The sequence below is a fragment of the Bos grunniens genome, chromosome 19 (genome assembly GCF_055505025.1).
Source record: "Bos grunniens cultivar Pamir isolate PY7600 chromosome 19, Bosgru_T2T1.0, whole genome shotgun sequence".
Lineage (NCBI taxonomy): Eukaryota > Metazoa > Chordata > Mammalia > Artiodactyla > Bovidae > Bos > Bos grunniens.
The window spans coordinates 19,330,286-19,342,319 of record NC_141183.1 but is presented as its reverse complement, the minus strand read 5'-3'; the positions used below and the strand labels follow the sequence as shown (position 1 = coordinate 19,342,319).

General features: G+C 56.5%; 1 protein-coding gene across 1 annotated transcript; it reads right to left on the bottom strand.

Moving 5' to 3' along the window:
* Positions 1 to 476: 476 nt before the first annotated feature.
* Positions 477 to 11,625, bottom strand: SLC4A1 (solute carrier family 4 member 1 (Diego blood group)). The gene is made up of 18 exons (XM_086357390.1): positions 11,545 to 11,625; positions 11,163 to 11,227; positions 10,128 to 10,308; positions 9,900 to 10,035; positions 9,357 to 9,480; positions 9,122 to 9,203; positions 8,778 to 8,974; positions 8,100 to 8,310; positions 7,691 to 7,897; positions 7,394 to 7,542; positions 7,085 to 7,279; positions 5,802 to 5,975; positions 5,266 to 5,355; positions 4,592 to 4,758; positions 3,846 to 4,099; positions 2,616 to 2,785; positions 2,342 to 2,518; positions 477 to 1,658 (listed from the first exon to the last, which is right to left on the bottom strand). The coding sequence occupies exons 3-18, from the start codon at positions 10,279 to 10,281 to the stop codon at positions 1,578 to 1,580; spliced, it is 2,568 nt and encodes an 855-aa protein (XP_086213516.1). The 5' UTR covers positions 10,282 to 10,308; positions 11,163 to 11,227; positions 11,545 to 11,625; the 3' UTR covers positions 477 to 1,577.
* Positions 11,626 to 12,034: the final 409 nt, after the last annotated feature.

Below are 12,034 nucleotides of genomic sequence, written 5' to 3'. Positions count from 1 at the left end.
GTGACTTTTTCCACTTGGCAGTGATCAAGGAGCAGAGGGTGGGAACCGGGACATCCCATTCAGAATAACAAGACCAGTGGCTAACTGTGCCAAACTCTTGCTTAGGGGTCTGTGCTAAGCAATCACTTTACAGGCACTGTCTCCTTTAATCCTTATAATGATCCTACAAAGTAGGTACCATTATCGTCCCCATTTTACAGATGAGAAAACTGAGGCATAGAACAGTGAAGTGGTGGGAAGCAGCTGTCAGCCTTCAAGAGGTACCCGAGAGTCCTCTCTCAGCCTCCTGTCTTTTCTGTCACACCCGGATCCCCAGTTTCAACCATCTCTCACTGCTTCCAGTTCTTTCAACTCTTTTTATATTTTTCTTTTGTAAAAAAAAAAAAAAAAGATTTTGCCCATATTCTGCAGCTACCACTGTCTCCTACCCCAGTTGGTCGAATTGGGATTCTCTCCAAGATTTGGTTCAAGTGGAGTTGAGGACAGCGGGCCTTTAATCAGGGTATGTGTGTATGCGTGTACATGTGCGTAGGTGAAGTACAATGAAAGCTCTGAGAATATACAAGGTATAAATTACAAACCTCCCTCTCTCCCCTTTCCCATCTCCTCCCTATCTTCTCGTCCTCTTCCCACCTGCCTCCAAATCAAGAAGACTGTACACTGCCCCCACCCCCAACCCCAGGGCAAGGTCTTGTCTCAGTAACCTCTGTGGCCACAGGGTCCAGGGCCTTTGGTATATGTTTGTGGAATGAATGAATGAGTGAATGAATGAGAGCATGGGAGAGAGAGCAAGCACTCAGGAGTCCTGAGTCCCAGCCCTGACTTTATCCTCACCTGATCCTTGCTGTTACCAAGATACCTCCTCCGCCCAGAGGAAGAGGGTCCCAGTACGAGCGGAGAAGGGGAAGAGAGGGACCAGCAGGCACATCTCTAAGCCTGGAAAGGTGGCTGACTGAAGTAGACTCTGGTCTCAGAGGTCAAATTCCAGCTGCATGGCTCAGGAGCTGGGTAACCTTGGGCAGGCTTGAAGAGTGATGACTATTGTCTAATAGTCTGTTCAGATTATACAGAGCCCTTTTTTCACATTTATCTTTGGTGCTCAGAGACCATCCTGTAATGTGGGTAGGATTATCAATATACCCACTTTACAGATAAGGAAGCAGAGGCTGTAGAGGTCCAGGGACTTCCCCAGGGTTATATAGCAAGCAGGATTTTGAATCCCCCCCCACCCCCCACCAACTCCCACCTTGTTACTGCCGCTGTCTGTGCCTTGAGGAGGTAGGACTTAGATTTCAGTCTTCCAGGCCAGGACCCTCAGGTAGCAGTGTGGCCCAGGAGGGGCTGCACAGCGAATCCTCTACTTTGGGCCCCACTGGTCATTTCCATCCAGAAAAGCCAGTCTACCCTTCATGCAAAGCTTCCTAGACACCCCTTCCTTCCCCGACCCATGTCCCCGGGACTTCAACTGCTGCCCACCGGGCACCTGGGAGTCCATGAGGTGCCCAGGAACTTCTGCTTTTCTTGGGAGAACGGGGAAGTGCAATGGTGGAGGGGGCTCTGGGGCCCAGGCTCTCCCCTCACACAGGCATGGCCACCTCATCGTATTCATCCTGACCATTCTGCTCATCCAAGTTCAGTTTGACATCATCAGCATCCAGCTGTGGGAAGAAGGAAGGACAGAGGGTGAGCGGCTGAGGGGCCACGTGAGCCCTCCCCACTGCACGGAGGCGCTTCTGGAGTCAGCAGAGCCTGTCTCTCCCTGAACCTGGGTCAAGTCTCCCATCCTGTCCTTTCATCCCCTAGGGATGGTCTAAATGAGGAGTTTCCTCAGGGTTAGGAACGCCCGGGAATCTGGTCCCTGGTGGGGGAGGGCCTCCAGAAGGCAGGCAGGAGACCCCTTCATGTGGGCAGTGCCGCAGTGACCTGTGTCACGTCGTGGAAGCATTCTGGGAGGAGTGACTGGCCAGATGGTTTGGAAGACCAAGGGCTAACTGCTCAGTGGTCAGGACAACCCACAAGCAACGCATCCCGTGAGCCTCCTAGCCCTCTCACCAGCCCTGTCACTGTTCCTCTCTTTCCAGGGGAGGATGCCTGAGGTACAGAGCAATGAGGCCACTTGCTCCAGGTCACCCCCCAGGACATGGCAGGGCTGGGATGAGGAGGCAGGCAGGATACCCAGGCCTTGATCACGGCGTTCTTCTGCCTTCCTTAGTTCCTAGACCCCTCCCCCTCCCACATTCTCCCAGTGCCACTGATGACCCCTCTCTGCCCTCTGCCTGGAGTTGTGCCCTCTGGTCAGAGGAAATGCGTGAGGAAGACAGGCTTGGAAGCAGAGACTCACAAGCTTGAGCTCCATGTCCCGGAAAATGAATGGTAGCAGGAAGCGGCGTAGGGGCACCGTGAGGATGAGGACGAAGGGGAGGGCCAGTGAGATTTGTTTGATGCTCCTCACTACCCACAGCACCACCAGGCAGACAATCTGGGTGATCGTGAACAAGTGCATGCGCCAGGTTTTCACCTGCGGGCAGAGGCTGGGGTCATCGCCTGCCCGGCCTGGGCACCCAGACCCCCCACCCCACCCCACCCCAACCTGGGCATCCAAGACAGCCGCGTACCCTCCTGGCGTAGGGCACTTCTGGGTAGTACTTGCGCGGCTTCAACAAAAGCAAGACGCGGTCAAACAACTGGATGCCACTGAGGGATGTGACCCCCATGTAGAGGAAGATGCCGAAGAGCACCGCCAGGGGGATGTGGCGGAGGACGGGTCCCATGAGGATGGACACGCCTGCGGGGAGAACCACGCGCTCTTAGCCCCCAAGGATCAAGGATCGGCACCAGCAGGGGCTGAGGAACGAAATCACAGGGATTATATGGAACTCCTTCTGTGGATCCTCTTTTTTTTTTTTTGGCCATGCCACATGGCTTGTGAAATCTCAGTTCCTCTACCAGGGACTTGAGCCTGAGCCCACAGCCATGAGAGTGCCGAGTCCTAATCACTCGATGGCCAGGGAACTCCCTAGATCCTATTGATAGATGTTATCCCCATTTTACAGGTGAGGAAACAGACGCAGAGAGGGGAAGCAACTTACCTAAGGCTACACAGCTACTAAGTGCAGAGCAGGGAGACAAACTCCTGCCTGCCTGAGTCATAGCCTACTCCTTTAATCGAGGGAGTTACGGAGGTCAGAGAAGCCCACCTTTCCTCCTACCCCAGTCCAGAATGCCTCCATCACCCTCCACCTACCCAAATCCCAGGTCTCCTCCAGCTAACATCAACTTCGCCTCCTTCAGGAAGCTTCCCTGGCCTCTCCAACAGTGACCATGGCGCTGCCCACACACGGAGCCCGTTGGACTCTGGGCTGCTCCAGAACTCAGACCCCTGACCCTCTGTCTTCACCTCAACCATCCCCTGCTCCAGGAGCCCTGCTTTTTGTATCAGTCACAGAGTGGCTGAGCTGGGGAGACCTCGGGCATCTAATGAACCCTCTCTTGGTGCAGACAGAGAAACTTGAGGCCCAGAGATGAGATGGGATGCCTGGTCAGCAGCCAGTCAGGGCTGGAATCACAGGTCATTGAACTGTTGGAGAAGCTCTGACTGCAGGGTCTTGTCTAGAGAAGTTTCTAGCAAGTGGTCCCCCCACATGCCCTGCACAAATGCCCATCTCAGTGCCTGGGGTATTTCCTCCAGAATTCCCTCATGTGAATAATTGACTCTAGGAAGATATGGGCAGTGGGTGTTTGGGGAGACCTGGCTGCAGGGCCAGGACTGGAGGGACACTGGATGCTAAGGGGCAGAGCCAGCAGGGTGGTGGAAAGTTTGGAGAGTGTGGCCAGTCTTCACTCACCCACGAGCACAGCGACCAGAAGTCCACTGATCCGCTGTTCCTTGACTCCCTGAATCTGGGATACAGCCCCTGGAGTGCTGTCCTTGCTCATGACAGTGAGGGCATTGGCATGGGTGACAGTGCGCACCGTAGTGGCGCTGAGCCAGGGCATCCCAAAGATGGCACCCACCCCACCCATGCCTATGATCAGCAGCAGGTCCAGGTGGAAGCCAGAGCCCTTGACCATCTTGCGCTCCGGTTTACTGATGATCAGCCTGGGGGTGTGGAAGGTGGGGAGTAAGCAGGGCTCTCCTTCACCCCAACCGCCCTTCACCCCTCTTTTCTTCCCCAGACTTGGGTCCCTCTGCTTTAGTTTGTCCTTCGTTGCCCTTCTCCCTTGGAGTTCCATGCTCCACCCCTCAACCCCCACCCCGTCTTGACAGTAGAGACTCTAAGAGCAGAAAGGTCTTCCTCATCGCCACAAACACCCGCCAGCAGTTCTACTCAGAAACTGAAGAAGCGTACACTTCAGAAAACCTCACCAGTGCAGGCCCTTTCCAAGATCCAGCACCTAATTTTACAGTTTTCATTTTATATTCTTTTTCTTAAAAAGCACCCCTCAAATAATGTCATGTCAGGTCCCACAAAATCTGGACCTGCCCCTGCCCACCCATCATTCCTCTGAGCGCTTAGTCCCTTGTCTGCTTGGAGCTTGTCCCTTTCTCTGCCTCCGACCCTCCCAGGCCCCATCCCACCCTGGCTCTTACGTGGTGATCTGGGACTCAAGGAAGATGAGAATAAAGACCAGCAGGGCAGGCAGGGCAGAAGCAAACATCATCCAGATGGGAAATTCGACATGTATGCCTAGTGGGTGGATAAGCCAGTCTCGCTCCGTGGGGTTAGATACAGAGAGGCCTTCAGGTACACTGAGTTTCTGTGGGATGAGAATGCTGGTGAGAACACTTGGGGGTAGGAGGATGGGGAAAGGTGGGGACCGAAGGAGCCAGGGTCCTGGGCACTTGGGAACTTACTTATATTGAGCATCTACTTTGTACTCCATAACTGTACTAGGCCCTTTACATACATTTTCTCATTCCCTACTTTATGGATGAGGAAACAGGATCAGAGAAGTTATGTAGCTGGCTCTGCATCGCACAGCTATTTGGCGGCAAAACTGAGATTCAAAGTCAGGACAGCCTGGGCTCCAAAGCAGATCCTTTCCTATCACCCTGGATTAAGAAGTAAAAGGAGGCCACCTGACCCAGGCCCTTGCTGCAGCCAGAGGGGTCCTGAGGGGCTGTGGGAAGAACACGGGGCTCCCAGGGGAGGCAGGGATAGGGGAGGGGTAGTTCTAGCTGGCTTCAGGCGTGGGAAAGCGGTTTGGGGGAGGGGGCATGCTGGGGGAACAAAATAAAGTGGCGGGGTGGGGAGAGAGGGTCACCTGGGTGTAGGTGTCCTGGATGAGGGCATCCACCATGACCATGATCAGGATAGAGATAGGAACCCCGAAGTCCCCAATGAATCGTCGCAGCTGAGGGCAGGTGGAGGGGCCAGCGGTCAGTGCCCAGTGGCGTCCCACCTCCCACCTTCCACGTGGCCCCACTCCTGCCCCATCTTCACCAGGAGGCACCCACTCTTCTCAGGGGGTCCATCAACATCTAATGACCTGTCCTGTGCCTCTACATACCTGCCTCCTTTCTTGTCCCCCTGGCCCAGCTGCACCCTGGCCCCACAGCTTCTCCACCCCCTTCAAAGAACTATCCTTGGCTCCCCACTTGGGTCCTCAGCCTGGATGTGCTGAGAAAGGGATTGTCTCAAGGGTAAAATCCTACGTGATGAGGGGGCCAGCAGAGCTTGGAATTGGAAATGGAAATCTAGGGTAAGAAGGGGAAATGATGGCACTGGGAAAGCTGAGGCGAGTGCCTTGGAGTTGGATGAGGCAGTAAAAGCAAGGACAGGTGGGGAGGGTGTGCTGACCTTGCCAGGGAAGTAGGAGCTGTTCTTGAACTTGCGCAGCATCATGGCGAGGAAGAAGGTACCAGCCATGAGCACAAGAGAGAGGAGGGCTGTGTTGGGCAGGGCGGCCTGAGGTTTGGGTGTTGTCAGCACATCGTGGTCATAGTTCTTCTGCAGTGGATGATCCTGGAAGATCTGCAGCAGAAAACCAAGGCATCCTGTTCCTTCCCATCCATCCATTCTCCAACCATCATTTATCTATCCATCATCCATCCCATGCATCTCTGTATTCACCATTTATCTCTCTATTCAGCATCCATTCACCAATCCATCATCCATCTACCTATCTTATTCCTCAGTTGTCATGGAAACAGAGAGGCAATGGGATTCCACAGCTTGGTTTTCAGGACTGAGGACCAATCTAGGCTTGGGTGGGACAGACCATGGAGGAAATGAGTCGTCTGTGTGTGTGTGTGTGTGTGTGTGTGTGTGTGTGTACATGCAAGCAGGGCCTGGGAACCATGAGAAGGCTGGAGGGCAGGAAACAAGTGCCAAGGAAGTTTCTAAAAAGACTTGGGCTCCAAAGACTTGAAAACTGAAATACCCATCAACCAGCAGAATCAGGGGTAGACGTAAAGTGTTCGCCCTTCCTCCATATAAAATGGAGACCCAGAAGTAGGCATAGTTCAAGGTGACAGAGCTGAGGAGGCGGGGCACGTGCTCTGCAGGCCCTATGGTTCTTAAGGGCGATAGCAGGAGAGGGAGCGGCAGGGTGGGGCTCCAGAGCCCCCAGGACCTCTGCTACCATGCCATGCCTACTCGCTCCAACATTCAGTCTCACACACGTGAAAGTGCTAAGTCGTGGCCAGCTCTTTGTGACCCTATGGACTGTAACCCACCAGGCTCCTCTGTCCATGGAATTCTCTAGGTAAGAATACTGGAGTGGGTGGCCATTCCCTTCTCCAGGGGATCTTCCCAACCCAGGAATCAAACCTGGGTTTCCTGCATTGCAGGCAAATTCTTGACCATCTGAGCCACCAGGGAAGCCCATTAGTCACTGTCTGTGATTATACACATGGGCCGTTGCATGCAGAAGGGCCCTCTCATGCACAGTCATGGTGAGAATACCAGCCCACAGACAGCTGGTGTCAACATGGATGTGGTCACAGTCACATTCCGTGAAAACATGGCCACATAAATGCCAAATAGACACTAGTGCAATGACACCCACAGTCACATAGCTTGTGCACAGTCACACACACACACACAGACGCTCACGCCTCTAACACTCCTGCAGCCCTCACCGTGACCAGCTTGTAGAAGGTCTCATAGATGAAGATGAGGGAGATGAGGAAGGAGAAAATCTCCTGGGTGTAGCGGGAGATGAAGCGGACCAGAAAGCTGCCCTCGAAGGCCACCACCAGCACCACCAGCAGGATGAGCCAGAAGCCAATCCACACACGGCCCACAATGTACTCCAGGTTGTTAGTCTGGCAGAACTGTAGGGTGGTCAGAGGGAGCTGGGGTCAGACACATGGGCCCAGGCACCATGTGTTAAGCAGGTGGGGCTGGGGGCCAGTTACAGGGTCACAGTGGGGCCAGAATACAGTTACCGAGTAGAAGGCTTCCTCAAACACAAGCAGGGGTCCTGAGAAGCCCAACACGAGCAGGGGCTGAGCCCCCAGCAGGGAGAAGATGATGCCCTGCAACGCAGTGGAGAGGAGCAGTTCCGACACCCCTATCATATTCTCGGTCTTGTCTCCTGTGGGTGGAGGTGTGGTCAAGGTCAAGATCATTTCACGGGTAAGCTGACATAGGGGTCCAGGGTGTCAGATCGGGGCAAAATCAGGGCTGATACGTAGGCCAGAGGGTCAGAGGTGAGGGTTAGTGGGACACATGGAGACACTGACCCAGGAGGCCGCCGAAGGTGATGGCGGGGGTCAGGGCGGCAAAGTAGATGAAGATGATGGCAGACAGGACCTGGGGGCTCAAGGCATCTGTGATGTCACTCAGGTAGCGGGGGTAGCGGCGCCGGATGTCACGCACCAGTCCCCCGAAGAGCTTGCCTGTCCGTTGCAGAGGGTCTTCTGGGGTGTCCCCTGGACCTTTCTTCACATCTGTAGTGGAGACCATGTCACAGAGGATTGAAGGGGGAGGTGAGGGGAGAGGGGAATCGAGGAGGAGATGCCTGATGGGAATGGGGTCATCTGGGAGGCTGGGAGGGATGAGGACAGGGAGAGGGGAGCCAGGGGCTCACAGGGCCATGCTGGGGGTCTGGGGGCTCAAAAAAACTTGGGCTGGGCAGGGCAGGGCAGGTACCTAGGTCCTTGAAGATACTGGGGTCGGGCTTGGCAGGGCTGGGCAGGTAGCGTCTTCTCAGCAGCTCTTTCTGCACAGGCACCAGACTGAGCAGGGCCTTCTCAGAGGGGGCATCCAAGGGAGGCAGCACCAGACTGCAGTCAAGAAAGCCCTCCAGGGACTGGATCAGCGTCTCCTTGCTCTGGGCTAGGTATGCGTCATTCCAGAACACCTGAGGGCAGGAGAGAAGGTCAGAGCCACTAGGACCTGCTGGATTCAGGTCCACAGGAGTCCACAGCCAAGGCCTCTGGGGATCAGAATCCTTTCACCCAGCTCCTGCCAGCTGAGATCTGCTTTTCCTGCCCTGTCCTTCCACCCATCCACTCTCTACTGAGAAAGGGTAGACAGGGCCCTCAGTGGGGAAAGCAGAAAGAACTAAAGTGAACCAAGTGGCTTGTAGCAGACCAGATGGAACAAGAGCAGACCAGGCCAGCCGTAACCAGGTAGAAGCAAGACAGAGAGGGCCAGACTAAACCAGGCCTGATCAGGCAGGGCTAGGCCAGAACACGGGCCTGGACCCCCCTGAGCAGACAGGATAGATCCAACGGAACGGGCCAAACTAGTGATGTTAAAGTAAGCCACACCTCCCCTGCCACCCAGGGCCCCCGGCTCCCCCGGCCCTCACTGGCCCCTCCTCACCCTCTCCGACATGAGGGTGGCGGCAGCTCTGCCCAGCTGGGTGTAGTTGATGTTGGGGCCCTCGGGTCCCAGCAACACAATGAGAAAGCGCACAGGCACTGCCGGCTCCTCTGACCCCTCTGGCTTTGGCTCCGGCTCCATCGGCTCCTTTAGCCTCACAAAGCCCAGCACTGGCCGCTTTAGGAACCTGGCACAGCCTGGCAGGTGGACGAAATGGGGTGCTGAGGCCCGTGGGGGAGGTGGGGGGCATGGGGCAGTGCTGGTGAGGTTCAGGCTTATGGAGGGGCAGGAGGTGGAAGCAGGTAGTATGCAGGGATGAGGGAAGGAGCCCACTGGCCACTTACCCACAAGCACCAGGGTGGCCTCCCAGTCCTGGGGACTCTTTCCCAGAATTTCAGGTGCGTGCCCTCTTGTGCTACCCTCTCCCTGTTGGGAGGAGGTGGTGAGTAGAGTCCTCGGCCACTGCGGACCCTGGACACCCGAGTGTCCCACCCCCTTTCCCCCACCCGCTCTCATTTAGAACCACATTCAGGTTGAGGGCCTTCCGACTCTCCTCACATGGCCTCGGCACAGCCTCACCTGTTCACAGAAGAGCTCTGTCTCCAGTGACGGATGCTGTGGGAGCAGAGGCTCTGAAGCGTCCCCAGAATGTGTCACAACCACAGGCTTCACACCCCCCAGGGCCTCCATGTCGCTGGCGTGGCTGCAGGGCACACAGTGGACATGGGCTGAGTAGGCTGCTCAGGCCGGGCTGTTAGCAGAGTGGAGACTGGGACTCACTAGCGTCAGACTAGAGAGACCTAGGGGTGGAAGGAGAATCGGCCTCCTCCGAAGGATGTTGTGGTTGTAAGCGGGTGGCCTCAGTCTGAACTGACTAGGTAGAGCCAGAAGAATGGATAGAGGGAGGGACTTTAAGAGTCTGTCCCCCTGGGGACCAGTGGCCCCCAAAACTGAGCATGGAGACATGGTCACTGCCTGAAAGGTGTCGGAGGCAGGAGCCATGGTGCAAGAAAAGTGGGACCCAGCCTGGTGGGGAGGGGCTCCCGCAGAGAGCTTGGGGCAGGTGGGCTGGGGAGATAGGCCCTGTGGGTGTGGGGTCCAGGGCCCAGCAGGCAGGGGCACCTGTGTTTTAGCAGCAGGACCCGGAGCAGATTGTCTTGGTCGTCTGGCTGGATCTGCCCCTCGAAGGTAAACCTGTCCAGCAACTGGTTGGCCACTTCAGCCAGGGATTTCCCCGGCAGATCCAGAAGGACAGTACCTGCAGGCAGTGGAGGGGTGAGGTGGCTGGCCCTGCCCCGCCCCCCTCCCCCCAGCAGGCTTTACATGCAGAGCTGCAGAGGGTTCACCCACCCTTGGCGAAGGCTTTCTGAAGCTCCAAGAGGCTCCAGAAGTTGAGGTAAGGCAGGTGGGGGCGGCCCCAGATCCCATCTTTGCCCAGGTTCTCCTCCAGCCCCACCCAGCGTGCTGTTTCCATCCATTGTATCTCTTGGTTCTTTTCATCCATCACCAGTTCCCGCAGTTGCACGCACACCTGCGGCCCCACAGGCTTGAATTAGTTCCTCAGGCCCAGGGCAGGGCTGTAGGGGGGAACTGGAAGCCCAGGGCACAGTGGGCACTTGGCAGGCCCTGAGGGGTATTTGTCAGAGGCCCAGGGTCCTGGGGCACTCAGGACAGAGGCTGAGCTCAGAGGGGACCGTCAGGGGCTACAACCTGGGGGTGTAGAGTAAGATGTGACACGTGGGGAGATGCTTGAGGGTCCCCCACCTCTGCCTCTGTTCCCCAACTTCCTGACCAGGCTCTTCCCCCCATTTCAGAGGCATTTGAAGATACTCAAAAGGGGTGCTAGAGTGGGCTTGGGAGAGGAGAGGAAAGCCTTGGGACCCGCTGGGTCCGTCTCTTGCCTCTAAGATTTCTGCGTGGGCTCGGCGTGCCCTTGGGTTTCCATGAGGCCAGGGGCCCACTCTCAGGGGCCTAGCTGAGGGCAGACCCAATTTCCTAACTGGCTACACAGTCTGGTGCCCAGCAATGACATGGGGGGCCTGGGGAGGGAAATCTGGGTGGAGGAGAGCATGCATGTAATTCTGTGCTTCTCCAGGGGGCACCTGACAGCCCGGCCCGGGCCAGCGGACCTGGGGGCTCAGACCTCCAGTGGTCAGTTTACCTCTGTCCAGCGAGCTCCCCATGAGTGCAAGGAGGCCCAGGTCTCCCCGCTCACCGGGAGATGTCCTCTTCTACCTATTTCCCAGGATGCCCGTTCCTTCTCTGTTCGTGGAGTCTCCGCATCCCAAAGCTGTAGCTCTCCCTCCGTTCCTCCCCTCCCCTGGTAGAATGATGGGTCCCAAGGGCAGCTCAGGAAAGAAGGTTGGGGGAGGCTGGGGTGCTCACCTTGTGGGTTTCTGGGTGTTGCGATGTGGTGTGGTAGTCCGTGTCTGTCAGCTGGGTGACCCGAGCTGAAAACCCCAAAGCCAGTTAGCGATGCCCCCAGACAATCCCCCCACGACCCTCCTGCCCCATCCCCATGAGATGCAGAGACCACACAGGATGACGCCTCTCTCCTTCTCGTTGCCCCTGGCTGGGACCCTGCCCCACGCCTGTTCCTGGCCCAGACTGGCACTGTCACTCGCCATCTGAGCCCTGTGGAGGACCCCTGGGGCTCATCCCCCCGCGCTGACAGGAGGGTCATCTCCAAGGGGACTGGGGAGTCCTAAACAGCAGTTCTCTTCCCCCTCCTGCTACCTTCTGGGACCACATTCCCTTTTTTTCCCACCTGCCTCAACAATCTCACTGGCCCAGCAGCTTCTCACCACTTCCAAGCAGAGCTCTGGGAGCCAGGGTGGGGGCTGCCTTTATACTGGCCCCCACACCCTTTAGCCCTCATTTCCCAGAGGGGCCTCTTATCTCCTGTATCAATTGCCAGCACTTAAGTCCAGTTGACAGTAAACAGGTCCCCTTCCAGGGCTCCCCAACCAAGACCTTGGACAAGCCCAGGAAGGTTTCCTCAGGTCTCTCTGCCCTGAGGATCCCCGCAGCCCCCCATTTTCAGGACTTCTGGACTTCCAAACAGAACAATGTTCTCAGAACAGGCCCAGCACCTGGCCCGGAAGCTGGATGGGCACAAATGGCATGGGGGCTCATGTCCTCGTTCCAGACAAGGCTGACTGCCCGCTCACAAATCTACGGGGCACAGTAATGGGTGACTGGTCCTGCCCTCCCACTGCCCCTAGTCACCTCCTGTGATCATTTCAAACAAAACTCTG

Excerpts from the sequence above, each read along its gene's own strand:
- SLC4A1 (XM_086357390.1), bottom strand. The coding sequence starts at position 10,281 with ATGGATGAAAAGAACCAAGAGATACAATGGATGGAAACAGCACGCTGG. Across the intron at positions 10,036-10,127 it reads TCAGAAAGCCTTCGCCAAGG|GTACTGTCCTTCTGGATCTG; the intron begins GTGGGTGAACCC and ends CACTGCCTGCAG. Across the intron at positions 1,659-2,341 it reads GGGACATGGAGCTCAAGCTT|CTGGATGCTGATGATGTCAA; the intron begins GTGAGTCTCTGC and ends TTCTTCCCACAG.